The 19,877-nt window shown below is 49.0% G+C and overlaps 3 protein-coding genes across 3 annotated transcripts; all 3 read left to right on the top strand.

Annotated features, from left to right (window-relative positions):
* The first annotated feature begins 3,227 nt into the window (after window positions 1-3,227).
* LOC123107824 (dirigent protein 22) lies at window positions 3,228-4,143 on the top strand. The gene has a single exon (XM_044529732.1). It carries the CDS (start codon window positions 3,335-3,337, stop codon window positions 3,866-3,868), a length of 534 nt encoding a protein of 177 aa, XP_044385667.1. The 5' UTR covers window positions 3,228-3,334; the 3' UTR covers window positions 3,869-4,143.
* Window positions 4,144-10,385: 6,242 nt separating this feature from the next.
* On the top strand, window positions 10,386-10,916 carry LOC123107823 (dirigent protein 22-like). The gene has a single exon (XM_044529731.1). It carries the CDS (start codon window positions 10,386-10,388, stop codon window positions 10,914-10,916), a length of 531 nt encoding a protein of 176 aa, XP_044385666.1.
* A 5,405-nt stretch (window positions 10,917-16,321) lies between these two features.
* On the top strand, window positions 16,322-17,937 carry LOC123107822 (late embryogenesis abundant protein D-34-like). Its single transcript, XM_044529729.1, has 2 exons — window positions 16,322-16,748; window positions 16,872-17,937. The coding sequence occupies exons 1-2, from the start codon at window positions 16,365-16,367 to the stop codon at window positions 17,043-17,045; spliced, it is 558 nt and encodes a 185-aa protein (XP_044385664.1). The 5' UTR covers window positions 16,322-16,364; the 3' UTR covers window positions 17,046-17,937.
* Window positions 17,938-19,877: the final 1,940 nt, after the last annotated feature.

Genomic DNA, 19,877 nt, shown 5'->3' with positions numbered 1-19,877 from the left:
TTCAACCAAATTTCAATAAATAAATAGCATGAGTAGTTAAAAAACAGTAGCATCAACAATGATTACTTTAGCATCAACAGTCTGGCACCTATAGCACATGCAACCTGGTAACTATAGCATGAGCATTGTGGTAACTTTACATAAGCTTGATTTTAAAAAAAATTAACATGAGCAGCCTGGTAACAATAGTATGAGCAGTATGGTAAATATAACATGAAAAGCATGTTAACTTTAGTATGAGCAGTCTGATAAATATAACATAACCAGTCTGGTAATTACGTACTCCATCCTTCCTTTTTACCTTGCGCCAATACTAGGAGAGCAGTTAATGCGGGGTGATGGTAATTTGCATGCAGCGACGCACCAAACGAGGAGAGAGCCGGATAACCAGGAAAACAATTACTGCACGCGTGCTCCTCCACTGCATGGGACGCGGCAAATGAGGGATAGAATAGGAAAGAGCTGCGGCAAAAGTAGAACGCGCAGAGCAATTCGGGGAAAATGAAAAAAAAGTTAGATGCAAAGTAAAAGGGATCGGAGGGAGTAATTGCTATATTGATAATTATATAATAGCCATGTCGATAACTACAACACATGCAGGCCAGTATGTTAGTAATTATAGCATGAGTGGCCTGATAACTACATAACTGCTATGTTGGTAACTATAATATGAGTTGCATGGTAACTTTAGCATGTGCAACCTGATAACTATAGCAAAAGTACCCCGATAACTTAAGTAGGAACAAAATGATAACTATGACATGAGCAGCCTGGTAACTATAACACGAGTGGCATGGTAATTATTATTACATGAGCAGCCATGTAACTATAGCATGCAGCATGGTAACTTTAGCATGAGCAACATGGTACTATAGTATGAGCAATCTGGTAACTATAGCATGAGCAATCTAGTAATGATTCATCATGTTGGAAAACTCTAGCTTTTATTGCATCATAAGGAAATAACCCCTTTTCATATTTTTCAAGGCAAAGAGCACCAATCCTCTTATTTTGTGTTACACTCTTTTTTAATGTGGCCACAACCGCTTCTGGAACGGATTGCTCCATAATACTTCTAGATTTTTCCAGCAATGATTTGTGAGTGTTGCCGAAATTCTGCAATTGTGTAAAGGATGCATTACGTGCTAAAATATTATGTAAAGGCATATGTGCTCATGTATAATTTTCACCTATCTGGCTTTGTCTACGAAGGTGTGGAGCTGAATTATGAATATCCCCAACAGCATAAGGTGCCAAAAAATTACTAACATGATGTGTAGCATATGATGGTTGAGGGTAAATGGTCGTATAACTAGTGGTAGCATGGCCAATCTCCCATCCATTAGCATATTTGGATTCACATATTGCAAATTAGTTGTCGATGAGTGAAATAGTTTCTTGCATGGCTTTAGAAATTCTAACATGTGTTGTTTCAAATTTATTAGCCAAACTCATCATGTTGTTCATCAGCATATGAATTTGTGGGGTTGCCGATGCATGCATGAGAGTTGGAATGCATATGATGCATATTGCTAGTATCATAAGAAGTTGAAGCATGCAAATTACTTTGAATCGGCCATTGCACGTAATTAGATGCATGATTGAAAAATCAAGGGCTGGCCGATAGAGCATACAATGATCGTAACATCATATGAATTATTTGCATCTACACAAGAGGATTGGGGTATTAATATTATCTTTGTAGATTACAAACCCTTGATGGCGATCTCTTCATAGCAAGAATGTGGGATGGAGGTCGTTTGAAGCTTTGTCCCCAACGGAGTAACTAAAAAGTGTGTTTGCACATGAACACATGAACACATGGCCGTGGACCCTCAACATCAGGGGTGGTGCACCGCAGCTCACGTCGAAAGAGACACGCCTGGAAGCGTGGTACGCAAGCAATTCAGTGGACGATTTTATAGACCCGAAGCCCTGCTCGCCCAGGAGGGACCCTGTCAGGACGCGTGGCGGCTATGGGCCGCCCTAGGTCAACCTGGTCGCCTCTAGGGCCTCATGGATCGCCGCCCTGCAAACGAAAAACGAGAAGAAGAATTAGGTTCAAGGAAAAAAGGTAAAAGTAAAAAGTGGTGGATGGCTTGATTCATTGTGTGTTGTTCAATCGACCGTCACCTCCCATCTATTTATGAGGCGGTCGGACTTCCCGTACAAAAAAAGGACTACAAATCTCATCCAAATCCTTCTAAAATTAACCTAATTTGGATTTAGGTATGGCTGAGACCGCATTTCCGTCTTTTGGTTCTACAGGCCAAATACGACCTTAGATGTAAATGAGCCCAAATGGAAATTTATTCGCTTCAACGAGGCGAACAACTTTCGTGTTGGATGTTTTTCAATTCAAGGCCATCTTGAGGGCCGAATAGCTCACGCAAAAGAGGTGATATCACGTTCCCTATCAGACATCAGTCATATGGGTGTCTGGTGCCAGGCGTCACTTTTTGCTCACGGTAGGGCCGCATTGTGCTGAACTTCTGCATATGATCTGGGATTAAGATGACTCAAATATAAAGAACGATTGGCTCGATGAGACAAAGACAATCCGTGTAGAATACTTTTCCGTATAGACTATCTTTGAGGAGTAATTGGCCAAATAGTACCGAATATAAAATCTTAGTTCTTCGAGTACAACTTTGTACTCCGAGATGAGGTCGGATGACAATGACCCAAACATCAAAGCTTCTCGTTTCGATGATATGTAACTTTTTCATGTGGAGCACTTCTTCATTTAAGGTCATTTTAAAAATATTTTCTTCGGTGCTAAATCTGGTGTCAACAACAACAACGCTACGTACTTTGTATGTGCCAATCACATGCATAGTTAAAGAAATTGGAGCTGCGGGTTTAGGTTTTTACCAGTCAATCGGCTTAAAAAACCGTGGTCAATGGCCGGACCCCTATATTGTTGGTAGCCGGCACGATCGAGTCCCCGCGTCAACCTTCTAGAGCACCCCGTTTTCCAAATTTGAAGGAGGACGAGCGTGTATGTGTGGATGCATGGAAAGTGCAGCCTGCACCACCCAACTATAGCGTGTTAATTCAGTCATACCTTCACCTACTGCGCACAGCTTCTTATTCCAAGTCACAGCCGACGAAGTCCACGATGACTTGTAAGATCAACTACTACATCTCGCACACGCATAGAAGATAAACCGAACACACGGCCAGACACTGTCACAACTTGCCCTTAAATAGACCCATCTCCGCACCATTGGAGAGCAAGCAGCACAAACCAGAGCTCCTCAGGAAGAGCTAAGCAATCGCATCGCATCAGATCACCAACATCCATTCCTAGCTTACTAGCTAGCTGATCCCAATGGCGAGCAGCACCGCTCTCTCCTGCCTGGCCGCGCTCCTGCTCCTCGCGGCCGCAGCGGCGCCGGCGTCGGCGGCCGAGAAGGAGACCCGGCTGCGGGTGTACTGGCACGACGTGGTGAGCGGCGGGCCGAACGCGAGGGTGGTGCAGGTGGCGCAGGCGCCGTCCTCCAACACCTCTGCCACCGGCTTCGGCACCGTGCTTGTCATCGACGACCCGCTCACCGAGGGGCCCAGCCTGACGGGCTCCAGGCTACTCGGCCGCGCGCAGGGCCTCTACGTCAGCACCGGCAAGGACAGCCTGTCGCTGCTCATGGCCATGAACTTTGTCTTCGTCGACGGCGCCTACAACGGGAGCAGCATCGCCATCGTCGGCCCCAACCCGGTGAACCGGGCCGTCAGGGAGATGGCCGTGGTCGGCGGCACCGGCGTCTTTCGGTTTGCGCGCGGCTACTGCCAGTTGCGGACCCACTGGTTCGACGCCAAGACCGGCGACGCCACCGTGGAGTACAAGATCCATCTCCGCCACGACTGATGCATTATCAGCTGAACTAATAATAAAAGGGTTCTTGGATCCAAAAAACTTATTTTAGTCTGACTAAAAATAGTCTCTTTAAGAGGCTAAAGTTCGAAGCACCCTGATTAAAGAGGGGCTAAAATTAGTCTTAAGACTAAAAAAATTTAGTCCGGGTATGCCAATTAAAATGTGGATTAGTACTTTCTCTACTCATTTAACTCCTCTCCTTTAACACAGGCAAATTCTGGATTGGAGGGTTTGGAGAATAATAAATGTTCATTAACTTAATTTTAGCCTTTTTAGTATTTGGATTCAAATATGGGCGAGGCTATCATATTTTAGTCCCACTACTTTTAAACGTATCCAAGCACCCTCTAAGCTTGTTGTTCCTACATATGATTTCCTTATTTTACCGCTACCTTATTTATTATCTCGAGGGTATGTACTATATGCGTTGTACGGCGATGATTTATTCGGAGTAATACCGGGAGTTGATAAACATTTCAATTTTGGAATGAAATACAATCTGGTGAATATTCCTTTTTGTCTTAGTCGGTTTCAAACTGAAGACCGAGAACTGCATTCCCGCTAAACACAAGAAGACCGATGACTAACGACCGCAAGTGATAAAAAAGATAGTGACGACCAAGCTCGTCCTAACATCTAGCCATTCATTTCAAATCGAAACAGCAAAAGCATTAGAGACACACTTCAATGAGCCAACGACTTAGGCCAACTCCATCGCGCGACCCCAAACGGATGTCCGCTTTGCCCGAAATCGGTCCGTTTTGGGTAGAGTGATGGAGTCGTGTCCGGGCCTGTTCTGGGATGTGGTGGCCGTGCGTCCAGCGCGCGGCCGCAACCGTTTGCTCCATCTTGTCCGCCAGGGTCAAAATGCCCATATTTTCATATCAAAACAAATTTGCACGTTCAAATATTAATTTTCTGAAAATAAAAATAATTTTATATCCCAATCGAAATTGTCTCTAATAAAATAGTTTTACAATCAAGTTGAAATTGTTGTGAATGAACATAAAATGAATCAATACATTTATTGGTTGCCAATGTGATCCCACGCGTGCTCAACCAATTCATTTTGAAGATCCAAATGAGTGTGCCAATCACGCAGCTCACGATGAAATTGGACAAACTGTTCAAACATGGCCGGTTCTTGGTGCAGGGCTCAATTTTTTCACCTTGATAATCAAATCCTTGGTCGAAGATATTGTCATCGTGCTTGTCCTCGACGATCATGTTGTGCATGATTACACAAGCAGTCATCACGTCTCAATGCTTCCCTTCATCCCATGACAGTCTAGGGTTTCGCACGATACCCCATCGGGATTGAAGCACACCAAAAGCACATTTCACATCCTTTCTAGTACTCTCTTGCATTTCGGCAAATCTCTTTCTCTTCTCACCTTGGGGGTTCGAGATTATCTTCACAAAAGTTGACCACTGAGGATATGTACCATCAGCTAGATAGTATCCCTTGTTGTACTGATGGCCGTTGATCTCAAAGTTGACAGGTGGAGAGTGGCCTTCTGCAAGCCTTGCGAAGACTGGAGAACGCTGCAGCACGTTGATATCATTGTGAGAACCTGCCATGCCGAAGAAAGAATGTCATATCCAAAGATCATGTGAAGCCACCGCTTCTAATATGACAGTGCACACTTTGACATGCCCCTTGTACTGGCCCTGCCAAGCAAATGGACAGTTCTTCCACTCTTAGTGCATACAATCTATGCTACGAAGCATGCCTGGAAAGCCTCTAACTGCGTTGGTCGCCAACAATCTCTCTGTATCAATGGCAGTTGGCTGCCTCAAGTACTCAGGGCCAAACACCTCGATCACAGCCTGGCAGAACTTGTATATTGACACCAGACATGTTGTCTCACTCATACGCACATACTCATCCACCAGATCGCCTGGAATTCCATACGCAAGCATGCGGGTGGCCGCGGTACATTTCTGGTAAGAGGAGAATCCAAGCTTGCCAAGGGCATCCGTCTTGCACTCGAAGTATGGGTCATGAGCAACCACTCCCTCTCGGATACGATTGAACACATGCCTTGCCATACGAAAACGGCGACGAAATTTATCCGGCTTGAAGAGCGGGGTGTTCGCAAAGTAATCGGCATAGAGCAAGGCGTGGCCTCTCTCCCTGTTGCGGTTCAGGTTGGGAGCACGGACACGGAGTGACCCCCTATACCGAGGAAGCTGTCGTTGAATGTGGTCGTGAACGGCCAGTGCAGCCACCACAAGATCTTCATCACCTGACGACGAATCATCCGATGAACAAATGAAGTGGTGGAAGAAAAATCCATCTCCACTGTCCATACCTTTGTGGGCAAAGTGTCGAATACCTTGCGGTCGTGGTGGCAAGAGGGCGTGATGATCACCTCGATGCAGCAGGGGTGGTTGACGGCCGGCTACTAGCCGCTCTGGAGCACTCGTCGGAAGCTGTCGTGGCCGCCGTGGTACGCCGTCGGCGGTCGTATCACCTCTGCCGCCGGCTACGACGGCGACGGCCAAAACTACGGCAAAAGCGCGGGCGTGGTGGCGGCCATGTCGAGACGTGGTTTGGTATGGACGGCCGGGGGCTGCGCGGTGAGGAGGCGGCAGGAAAATAGCGGTGGCGCCGGCAGCGGGGCGGGGAGAGGGGGTGAAGGCGTTGGAAGCGAAGGGACTGCTAGTGTCCCCGACAGACGGGCCACGGGGGGACAAGGGCGTGCAACGAGCCCGTCCGCGTGATGTCCGTTTCACCCCAAACTCGGCGCAAGTTTGGGCGAGAATAGGTCGAAAACTGACTAAATCTGGACATTTGTCCGTTTGGGGTTGCGCGTTGTGCCGCGCTATTCGTTCGCTCTACCCCAAACGGACACACCTGGACAAGACGGGGTCGCGTGGTGGAGTTGGCCGTAGGGCATGTTTGGGGAAATTTTTGGTGCTCCCACACCTCCCGTGCTATGATGATATGGGAGCTTGTGGTCCGTTGGATCCAATATCCAGCGGTCACAAGAAGAATCTGCACAAACTTGCAGACACATCCTCAAGGAGACCCATAATTTTGTGCAGATCCAGAGGCTTCAACACTAACCGATCGGTCTCCTATCCAACGGCCCACAAGCACTTGTATCACCGTAGCACCTGAAATTCTCCCGGGCATGTTTAGTTGAGGAACAAAATAAAATGAAATGCCATGATTTCAGTTCTAAAGAAATATGTTGGTTCCATTTTCATATTTTGTTGGAACAGAAAAATTGATTAAATCGATTCTGTTTATGCGCTTGGTTGAAGAGATGGGATGAGTCACGATTGATCCAGCTCATCTCTTTTATATAGAGATGGTGAGATTGCCCCCCATATGTAACTTTGTATAATCTATACAAATATAGCTACAATTCCTTGCATAAAAAAATATAGCTACAATTTTGCCCTTTCTATTTATTCATAGTAAAAGAACATGCATATGAAAAAAAATGGTGCAAACACAACTAGTGCATCATTTTGTAGATTCTATCAATTATATGCCTTGTGGAAAGTTCGTCACATTCCTCCGCAATGACGATTACACCTTTGCTACAGTGGACACTAGAAATGATGCCACGGTGCTTCCCAACTCGGTCATCTTATGCAAGAAGCTATTCGACATCCAGAATCAATACAAGATCGTCGGCAACAATAAGGGGAAGGACTCTGTGGCTGATCTCAGCGCGGTCGTCATCGCCCCCCTCCTATGCCTGCATGAAAGATGGCATTGATACAGAGAACTTGGAAACCACATGGGAGCATCCTTTGAATCCAGAGTATGTTGTTTATGCAGCCAAGGACACCTACGCAAGCTACGACATGTACAGACGGGTCTTGAACATGAGGACATTTTTGCTTCCCGTGCATAGCCCCGAGGCAAAAGCCCATCACCGGTTCATACAATTAGATCCAATGCCACCCCAAAGCGAAAACCCATCATCGATACGCCTCACACATACATAAATCTCGATCAAAGTCCAAACGCGACGGCAGACACAACATGGCCCAACACATCATTGTCGCTGAAAACTCTTTGCCATAGTCACCCCGAGAGACCATGCCGCGACCAATGCGTCCTCCTTCTGGTCCTTTCCCTGGCGAACCAAAGAGGACCGCGACGAGAGAAAAACCTGGCAGAGAGTGTGGGAGTATTCCAAGTGGGTCGAGCAGGAAGAGCTCCCTAAGGACAAGTGGATCTATTCCTTTACAATAAAAAATGACAACAAAAAAATAGAGGAAACAACACCAAGAAATTTTATTGTCGGTACACATTACAGAGTCTTGTATCTTGCTGTACCACAATGAAAGGAAAAAAGGCGCCAAATTGAAGAGAACATAAGTATGGACAATGAACTGAAGGGACTACCCAACCAAAATAGAAATAGTATGCCGATCAATGGCAAAAGTCACTCTTCTTGAGGCCGGAGAACATGGCACAATATACATCCGTTCGAGAAAGGTGAGGCCGGAGAGGTGGTCGAGCATCGCGGGTGGGAACGGGCAAAGGGCTCTACAGAGAAGGGGCTGCAAAGCAAAGCAAGAGGGATCCCAGTGTGCGCGACGTCCGCCATGCTGCATAAAAACAACAAACTTATAGAAAAACCCAACCTCCGTCAGAAAAAGACCTAACCACCCACAAAGACCCCAACTCGCACAAACCGAATACCTTCCCCAACGATCCGATCAAGGAAACTTCCCGGCATACCGGATCCGGCACACTCAGAGAAATGGCCGAGCGAGGGACCCCAATTAGTGCTCGGGTCCATGAAACACCAAGACACCCCAGACCAAGCCAAAGCTGGGCCAGGCTACTCCGGGTATCTCTCATAGACCGTATACCGCGACAACGTCTCCCACAGGCTGCACTTGGATGTTGTGCGGCGTTGGCCACCCGGACTCTTGCCATCTCGACCCTGGCTGGATAGCCCTCATGTCTGGTTAGCTTGTCATCGCGACCCCGGGTCAGATTGCCCTCATGGCTACCCGGGCTCTTGATGTCACGACCGCGGTTGGATGGACCGGAAGAGAACGACGCTTACAGGCCGACCCATCCTCATACAATGCGCGCGGAAGAGTGCATGAGAAGGCCCGCGGAGAGGTGGCTTAGTCGCGCCCGCGGCCCACGCATCATGGACCTTTAAAGAAAATTGGCTGGGTGTGGGGTGTTGCGAAGATCAGACGACGCAGAGCGCACCATGGAGGCATCTGCGCGAGGCGAGCGTGAAACAGATGATGCGAAGGGCACTCGTGGGTGTGATGCCCCTAGGAGGCGGGTACTCCAGCATCCTTCATCGGAGTAACATGCATATTGCCATGGACATGCACAATTCTGATATGTACAATCTAAACGATTAGCGAATCAATCTAATCTGGATCCCAAAAATATGCTAACTGTGTATCCTCATCGGCAAAATCGCATTGCCGCTGGAGAACCACCCTAAAAAACCCGAACTGCAACCGAATCATCCCTCAATCTACATGTATGGAGCAATGGTCAGGTAGATAAAATTTTATAGCATCAAACAAAGGTGGAGTTGTTGCCGCTCTAGGTGGGTGTATGTCGCTGGAGGTAGAAGGAAACCTCGGCCAGGCATCATCTAATCCCTACCTTCGTCATGGCGGGTGTTCCGGAAACCACAACCCTAGTGGAGATCCCCGCCGCCGCATCCAACGTCCCTGCCACCTATGGGCGGTCGATAGACGCGGAGCGTGGCTTTTTGCAGATGTGGGAATGAACCTTGAATATTCTCTCCAATTGCGCGGTGTTGAGCCACCCCCTGTGTAACGGTGGCGAGCCAACGCTTGTGAGCACTACCATTGACTGCGCAAGGAGACGAGCGATGCGCTGGTGGGTGTCAGTGGCCGTCGGTGAAAATGAAGGGATGGTGAGAGAGGGGTGTGAATGGAGGTTTGGGCGATGAAGAGGCTGGAGTGAGGAGTAATGACCCATATGTCCTGTCTCCCGCTTCCCAAAGCATGCAGACGAGTGGCACGCGTGGCTCGTCAGAGCCTGGTGCCGAAGAAATAGCTGATTTAGTGATTCCTCTTTAGCGAGGCCCAAAGCTACTTTAAGGTATGTGCGGTCTATGAATTCAAAGGAACTCAGGCTACCAAGCAGGTCAATTTTGCATCCCGAGGACGTGTATGGGACGTGACCTACAAACACGTGACGAGAGCACCCACATTAACCATAGCGTGTTAATCCAGTCGTACCTTCACCTACTGCTCAGCTTCTTATCCAAAGTCCTATAACCGAAGAAGTCCACGATCAACTCTGTCTCACACACACGTACTACGACAACAAGATAATGTGCAGGATAACCCTAAATATAAACACGCGGGAAATTGTCAAGGATCCAACAATCACAACTCGCCGTTAAATACGCCCATCTCTGCACCATTGGACATGCAAGCTGAGCAAACCAGATCAGCTCCTCGGAAGAAGACTTCGGCGATCGCATCAGACCACCACCATCCATTCCTAGCTTGCTAGCTGATCCCAATGGTGAGCAGCACCGCTCTCTCTGTCTTGGCCGCGCTCCTGCTCCTCGCGGCTGCCGGGGCGCCGGCGTCCACGGCGGAGAAGGAAACCCGGCTGCGGGTCTACTGGCACGACGTCGTGAGCGGCGGGCCGAACGCAAGGGTGGTGCAGGTGGCGGAGGCGCCGTCCTCCAACGCCTCCGCCACGGGCTTCGGCACCGTGCTCGTCATCGACGACCCGCTCACCGAGGGGCCCAACCTGACGTCGAGGCTCCTCGGTCGCGCGCAGGGCGTCTACATTAGCGCCGGCAAGGACAGCCTGTCGCTGTTCGTGGCCATGAACTTCGTCTTCGTCGACGGCGCCTACAATGGGAGCAGCATCGCCATCATCGGACCCAATCAGGCAGACCGGGCCGTCAGAGAGATGCCCGTCGTTGGCGGCACCGGCGTCTTTCGGTTTGCGCGCGGCTACTGCCAGTTGCGGACCCACTGGTTCGACGGCAAGACCGGCGACGCCACCGTCGAGTACAGGATCCATCTCCGCCACGACTGATGCATTGTCAGCTGGACTAATAATAAGTTTGTTGTTCCTACACATATGGTTTCCTGAGTTTACCCCTAGCTTATTGTAAATTTCAAAGGTATGTGCATGTGTTATACGGATATGAGTATTCGGAATAATACGGTGTTAATAAACGTTTCATATTTAAAATGAAATACTACCTCACTGCAAAAACGTCTTAGCTTTTGAGACGAAGATAGTAGAAAAAACACCGAAGACCTAAGACTGCATCCTCACTAAGCACAACAGGACCGATCAGGCGATCGCAAAGATGAAGCTCATCGTCAGCCCCAACATTTGAGATGGAACCATTCGTTTCAGATCAAAACAATAAAAGCATTAGAGACGCGTTTCAGTGGGCCAACGACCTGGGACATGTTTAGTCGAGGAACCAAATGAAATGAAATGCCATGGTTCTATTCTAGTGGATTTCGTTCAAACTTTAAAAATGAAATAACTCGGTTCCGTTCATGCACTTGGCTCGAGAGATATGATGAGTCAAATGCTTGCCTCTTTTTTATAGGAGTAAAACGCACAGAACCATCATATTAGCGTCATAGTTTTCGGAAAATCACCACTTTTCAAAACCGTGATATTTCGCACCGAACTGAAAAATTGATAGTGCCGAAATCAAGTAGCAGCTTCACCACGATTTTTTTTTCCTCATTTGTAAGCACCGGAACCATGAAGGAGCTCTTGGACGGCTCGCCCCACTGCACGGGACAAGGCCCGGCCTCTAGCGCGTGCGCGTACATGCAGACGGGGATGGAGTCGCTGATGCATCCTACTCCTGGGGCGGGCCGGTTCTCGGGTTTAATCGAAGCAGAGGTGGCGGCCATGAAAGCAATGTGAGGAGCAGAGGGCCTCTGGTGACCAACGGAGACAACGAGATCTGAAGAGATAACGAAGGAGGAGGAAGAAGACCAAGTTAACTTGCATGTGTGGCATTTTTACTGCCAACTCAGCCCGATAGACGGGCCGGGCCGATTAGTCTCGTCATCAAAGTCATTAGAATTTTGAATCAGTGTTTTTTGTCACTACCAATTTTTTGGTTCGGTACGAAATGTCACGTTTTATAAAGTGGTGGTTTTTCGAGAGCTATGACGCTAATGTGATGGTTTTGTATATTTTACTCTTTATATTGAGATGGAGAGGTTACCTTCCATAGATAAATGGTGTATAATCTATGAAAACACGAAAATACACAACGAAACTTGGGTCTAGGCGCACGTGAATTGAAAAAAAAAAAGAATCTTTCTAGATCAAGTATTGTCTAGTGTATTACTCTCATGTAGGGTTTTGCCGCAAAATGACTTTTGAGTTCTCGTAACAAATAAAAACAAAACCTATATTGTATTAAGCTTAATATTCACACAATTTGTACTTGTAAATTTGTCTTTTTTTTCAATGATACCAATGAAGTCATTTTGCCCCGAAACTTTTCACGTGAGTGATACACTGACAATGCTTCTTCCTACAAAGTTTTAATTTTTTTTACTATTTTCCTTTTCTTTTTGCCCAGACAGGTGCACCTAGACCCACGTTTCAAAAATTTGCACTGATGAAAACTTAACAAAAAATATATTCCCTTTGAGGAAATTGCACAAATATTTGGGGCTGAGGTAACACAAAACCACAACTCCAGAACTACTCGGTAACAAAGGACACAAATTTGTTCTGATTAGTCAGTTAAGGAGAATTATGACATGTGGGTTCAATCTTAAATGATCAATTTGGGAAATTTGCAACCAATTTAGCCCAGTCATTTCAAATTTGGAAAGTTTTTCGTAATTTTCCTTCAAAGAATCAAAGTTAAAAAGCTAAGTAAATTACAGCTATTCGGAACATCTGAATTCTGAAATGATCAATCTAGGGAATCTTCAGCCAATTTAGCCCAGCCATTTAAAATTTGGAGAGTTTTTGTAAGATAAAACTGGTTTGTTTGTGTTTTTTGTTACCAACTAATTCTGGAGTTGGGAACTCCCCTAAAGTCGAGGTTTTGTGTTACCTATTCATAGTAAAAAGAATTTACATACGAAAAAAGGAGCAAACACAATTAGTGGACCATTTTGTAAATTCTATCGATTGTCCAGAACAACAATAGTTGAATAGTAGGAACTATCTCAATCTGAGCCATCCGTGCGGCAGATTTACGTCAGGCCACGACACCGACTTGCCATGCTCCAAGAAGTACCGGCAGCACATCAACATGTAGGGCGTGTTTGGTTGCAGTTTGAAACAGTACCTGCATTGCATGTCCATCTCAACCCAGGCTGGTTGCTGAAATACAACCTTATATGTAGCAGATGCAACTTATTTGGTTGCCTGCATCGCATGGAGAGGGATTTACCCCTCTGTTGTTTGGTTGCCGTTTTTGTGCTTAGGGTGTGAGCAGATGCAAACTTTAGTTGTTTGGTTGCAAACAGTGTTTGTGTTATGCTCACCTCATTCAAATGTGATGGCCTTACCACCACATGATCAGCACAACAACAACAGCAGAACAACAAGTTTAAACAAAGTAAGCAATGTAATGACAGCAAACTTAATACATCAAGTAAGGAAAAGACGGCAAACTACTTAACTACTTAGCATAAGTCTAGATTAAAAGTAGGGGCATCCTCCTTCCCTGCTCCATGCCAGGGTGCTGCTCCTGGCCAAAATATGAACAAGTTATCAGCACAAGTCTCGCCACACACCATAAAAGTTCTCCGCTAACACCTTACTTAAGTTAACTACATAGCCTGATCGATGTTACCAACGCAATTGTGTCTGCTGCAACGAAACCTGCACATCATCGAGGAGTCATGGTTGTAGATCTGAACCTTCAGTCCGAGTCCTGAGATGCGCACAACGACGAGGTCGCCGAGGACGATCCGGTGGCGGCGGCAGAAGTAGTTCCAGCCCCGGCCAAGCACCATGTGCCCCTCAAAGTTCTGCACCTGCACCCAGAACACGCACCGCTTGTTCGCCGACAGCCTGACGACGCGCGGGGGCCGCTTGATGACCAGCCAGGTGTTCATCACCTCCACGAACTTGGGAGGCACGACGAGCATGGCGAGCTCCTCGTTGTCCTTGATCTGCTGGTAAAAGCACATCGGCTCCCTGGCCCCCTCCCCGTGGCCATGCCTCGGAGATCGTCCCCTTGAACGAGGCACGCTCATGAAGGCGATCCTGCCAAGCAGGTCCATCTTCCTGAGCCACTTGTTCGTGGGGATGAAATCCTCGGCGCGCTCAGCTCCGGCCACCACCTGAGCTCCTCCTCCCGGCACATCCCAGTCAGTCTTCAATATCTTGTCAGGTAAGATGACAAGTATTAGTGCACAAACTCTTTGCAAAATGGCACTGATCAAGGACATTTTCTCAAGATCAAATGACACCGATCAATCCACAAACTCTTTGAGGAAATGCCACTTATCAATGGCACTTGCTGTTGGGCAAGTCCACTGATCAGTGCCACTGATCAGTGGACTTGCCCAACAGCAAGTGCCATTGATAAGTGGCATTTGCCTATCAATGACACTTGTTGTTAGGCAAATGCCACTGATCAGTTGACTTGCTGTTGGGCAAGTCCACTGATCAATGCCATCTTCTTTGATGCAACTGGCACTCAACACTGCACTATCCTAAACATGGTAACATCTAAAAATAGCAACACCAAGTACCAATAGCACCCATGTGCAGCCATGCAGATTTGGCACCATCCTAAAATGCTCCTACTACATGCACGTATAACATTCAACACAAACCCTAGTTAGAACATGTACGTTAGCAATATGAAACATGAACATGATCCTATCTAGAACATGAACATGCCATCAGTCAACATGATTCTAGCATTCATCACTCAACATGAAGAACATGAACATGCCATCAGTCAACACGATTCTAACATTCATCACTCAACATGAACATGATTCTAGCATGAACACACCTACTAGCATAAACACAAATCATAGGACACACAAGCAGTAGCACAAGAAAAATTATCCTAGCACACATTGTACAAAACAAGAACAGATCAGTCCGACTGGATTCGATTGGGATCGCATCCAATTGGATCTGCTATAATCCTATCTAATCCCATCGAATCCACTAACTACTATCACATGCCTAACAAATAAACATCTAATCTACATCTAAGAGCAAGGATTGAGGGGTTTGATTCACCGGAGCACGCGCAGCCGCGACGAACCGAGGCCGGGGTGAAAACCCCGGCAGGAAGGAGAGAGGGGGCGGAGCAGACGAGGAGCCGGCCCCGGCGACGGCATGCGGCCTCGGCCTCGTGCTCAACGCCACGCCGGAGGTCGAGAAGGACGGCCCGCCGACCGGAGAAAACCCTTGGACGGGGGTCAAGAAAACCCCTGTGGCCAATGGGGTGCCAAGAAGGGGCGGCTCCAACGACGGCGCCGGCGCCGAGCCCAGAACCACGAGGTCCGGAATCGGCGGCGGAGCAGGAGCGGCCGGCACCTCATTGTCCAACGCTCATGGTGGCCGGCAGCAAATGGGGGACGGCGTGCGCAGCGCCGACGCCAGGTCGCGGCCCGAGTTCAGGAGCCCGGCCAGCCAGCGCTCCTCGATGCCGGCGATGCGCTGGTCGACGAGGGTCAGAGGGCGGCGCGGCGGCGGGCGTGGTGGAGCCATCGGAGGAGAGGAGAGGGAAGGACGATGAGGAAGAGAGAGGGACCGGTGAGAACAGTGCGTCTGGGCGGTGATATGAGAGTCAGGGAAGAGTAATGAGACGTCGCATCCATCTCCCGCGCTACCCGAGACGTGCAACTGCCTCGCACGCGTGGCCGCGCACGGCCAGGCTCGCGAGAAACTGCCGATTCGACAGTTTCCGCCGGGCCAGGCCGCGGGCTGCTTTAAGATCCGTGCGGGCCTCAAACCGCATGCAGCCCAGACAACCAAACAGGCCACGCATATCCCGCGCGGGTCTGGTTGGGCTGTATGCGGGCAACCAAACACGCCCGTAGAGGCGGAAGCGTGGCCGCGGCTCAGCACCAGGCTTACCATTGGGAGGAAGCAAAATGTCGCCCTACCGTTGGATCGAAACCTAACGACTGAAATAGTCAATTTTCGTGGACAACTTGCACATCGTTGATAGTTCCCCAATCCGAACAGCAAACCCCGCCACCTTTCGATGGTTCTTCAGCGGTGACAATGAAATGGCTCGACATGGGTGGCTTCGTCAAAGTAAAAGCTCAGGTGACGCGGCTGTATCAGGGGCATTCTGCCTCGAGCCAGGTGTCGCCCAGCATGCACTTGCCACAAAACGGCAGTAGATTCCCAGCTGACACGTATCACCACGTGTCATTCCCAACCACGTCCCCGGCTGGAGTGCCGCGGCCGTTCTATAAACTCAGCCGCTAGTGTACACCGCCCGCCGCACACGACGGGAAGCGCCCGCGCGAGGGGCAGCTGAGCACAGAAGCCAGAGCCATGGCGCAGGCCAAATGCGGAGTAGATTGCCAAACCTACGCCCAGACCGACACCTGTAGCCAGGGCAGGGTGTTCGACGCCCCCGTGACCGTTGCGCCGAGCGACGACGAGCGGCTTGCGCACGGGGGCTGCCGCTCGGTCGTCGACGAAGTGCAGGACACCAAGGTCAAGATCTCTGAGGCGCTGGAGGCGGCGGCGCGGGCCGTTGGGGACGACCCCGTGCAGAGGTCCGACGTCGCAGCCATACACGCCGCGGAGGCGCGCGCCGTCGGCACCGGAGTGGACATCCCTGCCGGGATCGCCGCGCAGGCGCAGGCGGCGGCGGACGCCAACGCCACGGCCGCGCACGCCGAGGACAAGATCACCATCGGAGACGTCCTCAAGGTACGTGCAGTCCTCCGCACGACCACCAACATGCATGCAGTATGCATGCATACATACATACATCTGCGTTGCAGTCTCTTGTCTTGCATCTCTCACCGGATGCATGTCTGTTGTGTGTGTCAGTGGAACGCGACGGCGAAGCTGCCTTCGGGCAAGGCGGTGACGAGGGAGGACGCGGCTGCCGCGGTGGAGGCAGAGGCGGCGCATGCCCCCGGCAAGGGGACCAAGACATACGGTGTGGGAGCGGCGCTTGCAGAGGCCGCGAGGCGCAATCAGGAGGGGACATGCCGGAAATAGCCGGACACGCGTGTACATTTTGGGACCGATCGGAATAAAGAGGAAGTATATACATTACGTACATGGGAAAGTATAAGGTGATACCATTCCTTGCGTGATATCATGATAGCAACTTGCATAACTCAAATTTAAACATGTCAAGAAATTCTGAAAAAAAAAGCATGGCTATTCACAACACATATGTCGACAACCCCCTAAAAAATTCAAATTAAAATTTGAAATACACAAAGAGAAACAGAAAAGACATATTCAGATATGAACAGTGCCATTCTTGCTTTTGTCTTTTTTTTCCTTCTCTATATCAAATTTTGTTCTAATTATTTTTTGATTGTCAACATATATCTTGTGAACATTCATAATTTTTTCAGAATTTTTTTGATATATTTAAATTAGAATTTTATAGGTTGGTATCTTTTTTTTTGAAAAGGATAGGTTGGTATCATGGTATCAACATCACTGGTACTATATTGTGGGACGAAGGGAGAAGTATATAATATGCCTTCGTTTTGGAAAGCTTCATTTCGGTAGGCCTTCGTTTTGGCGCCTGCGGCAACAGAAGTAAACCGGATACTACAGTTGGATTTGCACTGCTACTGCATCAGCGTGGTTGTGCTTAGGGGCACGCAATCTCCTAGTGACGGCTCTCCAATCGTCCAGTGCAGGGCAGCGATGTCACCTGGACCGTGGCTTGCCGGAGACGGTTGCCATGGACCTCGCCCAGAGGCCCGTGTCCAATGCTGACGGCCAGGGGAACGAGGGGGCGGGAAGGAAAACCATAGTCGCCATGGACATCGTCCGATGGTGAGTGAGGGAGTCCTGAATTAGGGGGTCTTCGGACAGCCAGACTATCTTCATTGGCCGGACTCTTAGACTATGAAGATACAAGATTGAAGACTTGGTTTCGTATCCGGATGGGACTCTACTTGGCGTGAAAGGCAAGCTAGGCAATACGGATATGGATATCTCCTTCTTTGTAACCGACTTTGTGGAACCCTAACCCTCTGCGGTGTCTATATAAACCAAGGGGTTTTAGTCCGTAGGACAAGAATCATAACATACAATTATACCATAGGCTAGCTTCTAGGGTTTAGCCTCTCTGATCTCGTGATAGATCTACTCTTGTACTACTCATATCATCAATGTTAATCAAGCAAAACGTAGGATTTTACCCATCAAGAGGGCCCGAACCTGGGTAAAACATCGTGTCTCCTGCCTCCTGTTATCATCCGGCCTAGACGCACAGTTCGGGACCCCCTATCCGAGATCCGTCGGTTTTGACACCGACATTGGTGCTTTTATTAAGAGTTCCTCTGTGTCTTCGCTGTTAGGCTTGATGGCTCCTACTATCATCGATAGATAGCGATGCGGTCTAGGGTGAGACTTTTCTCCCCGGACAGATCTTCGTATTCGGCGGCTTTGCACTGCGGGCTAATTCGCTTGGACATCTGGAGCAGATTGAAAACTACGCCCCTGGCCATCAGGTCAGATTTGGAAGTTTGAACTACACGGCCGACATCCGCGGAGACTTGATCTTCGACGGATTCGAGCCACAGCAGGGCGCGCCGCACTGTCGCGATGGGTATGACCTATCTCTGCCGCCGAACAGTACCCCAGAGGCTGCGCCGGCATCAGCTCCGACCCTTAGCTCGGAGCAAACTGCGTCAATCGAGGACGGGTGGCTAGACACCGTCTCAGGGGCTGCAGTCTCGACGGCGATCGAGCCAAACACCAGCATAATCCTCTGCGCAGCCCGTGACTCCAAGGTGTCAGACTCTTCTTCTGACTCCGAACCGCCCGCGCCCTGCCAATCGAATACGATTGGGCGCCGATCATGGAATTCACCACCGCGGATATCTTTCAGCACTCGCCCTTCGGCGATATTCTGAATTCACTAAGGTCTCTCTCTTTGTCAGGAGAGCCCTGGCCGGATTATGGTCAACAGGATTGGGATGTGGACGACGAAGAAATTCGACGCCCACCCACCACACACGTCGTAGCCACTGTCGATGATTTTACCGACATGCTCGACTTCGACTCCGAAGACATCGACGGTATGAACGACGATGTAGGAGACGAACATGAACCAGCACCTATAGGGCACTGGAAAGCCACCTCGTCATATGACATATACATGATGGATACACCCAAAAAAGGCAATGGCGACGGGATAGCAGAGGATGACCCCTCCAAGAAGCAACCCAAACGCCGACGTCAGCGGCGCCGCTCTAAGTCCCGCCAAAGCAAAAGTGGTGATACTGGCACAGGAGATAATAACACTCTGGATAGTGCCGAAGAAAACAATACACCCCTCCAACAAGATTTAGAGCAGGAGGATGGAGGAGCCAGCTCTCCTGAGAGAGCGGCAGACGGAGAGGAGGATGACAATCACATGCCCTCCTCCGAAGACGAGGCAAGCCTCGGCGACGATGAATTCACCGTACCAGAGGATCCCGTTGAACAAGAGCGCTTCAAGCGCCGGCTTATGGCCACGGCAAATAGTCTGAAGAAAAAGCAGCAGCTGCTTCAAGCTGATCAAGATCTGCTAGCTGACAAATGGACTGAAGTTCTCGCAGCCGAGGAATATAAACTCGAGCGTCCCTCCAAGAGTTACCCAAGGCACAGGTTACTACCCCGACTGGAGGAAGAAGCGTATGATACGGCTGATCGGCCACCTCGTGGCCGCGATAGAGAGGCATTCCAGCCAAAAGCTTAGTCTTCACCCCAACACCATTCAAATAAAAAGGCATGGGGAGATACGCCAGACCTGCGAGACATATTGGAGGACAAGGCAAAGCATTCAAGATCAATCTACGGATCACAAGGGCGCACCAC

This window comes from Triticum aestivum, chromosome 5A (genome assembly GCF_018294505.1).
Source record: "Triticum aestivum cultivar Chinese Spring chromosome 5A, IWGSC CS RefSeq v2.1, whole genome shotgun sequence".
NCBI lineage: Eukaryota > Viridiplantae > Streptophyta > Magnoliopsida > Poales > Poaceae > Triticum > Triticum aestivum.
The sequence above is the reverse complement of the archived record's forward strand: the minus strand, read 5'-3'. Positions and strand labels throughout refer to the sequence as shown.

Excerpts from the sequence above, each read along its gene's own strand:
- LOC123107822 (XM_044529729.1), top strand. The coding sequence starts at position 16,365 with ATGGCGCAGGCCAAATGCGGAGTAGATTGCCAAACCTACGCCCAGACC. Across the intron at positions 16,749-16,871 it reads CCATCGGAGACGTCCTCAAG|TGGAACGCGACGGCGAAGCT; the intron begins GTACGTGCAGTC and ends TGTGTGTGTCAG.
- LOC123107823 (XM_044529731.1), top strand. The coding sequence starts at position 10,386 with ATGGTGAGCAGCACCGCTCTCTCTGTCTTGGCCGCGCTCCTGCTCCTC.
- LOC123107824 (XM_044529732.1), top strand. The coding sequence starts at position 3,335 with ATGGCGAGCAGCACCGCTCTCTCCTGCCTGGCCGCGCTCCTGCTCCTC.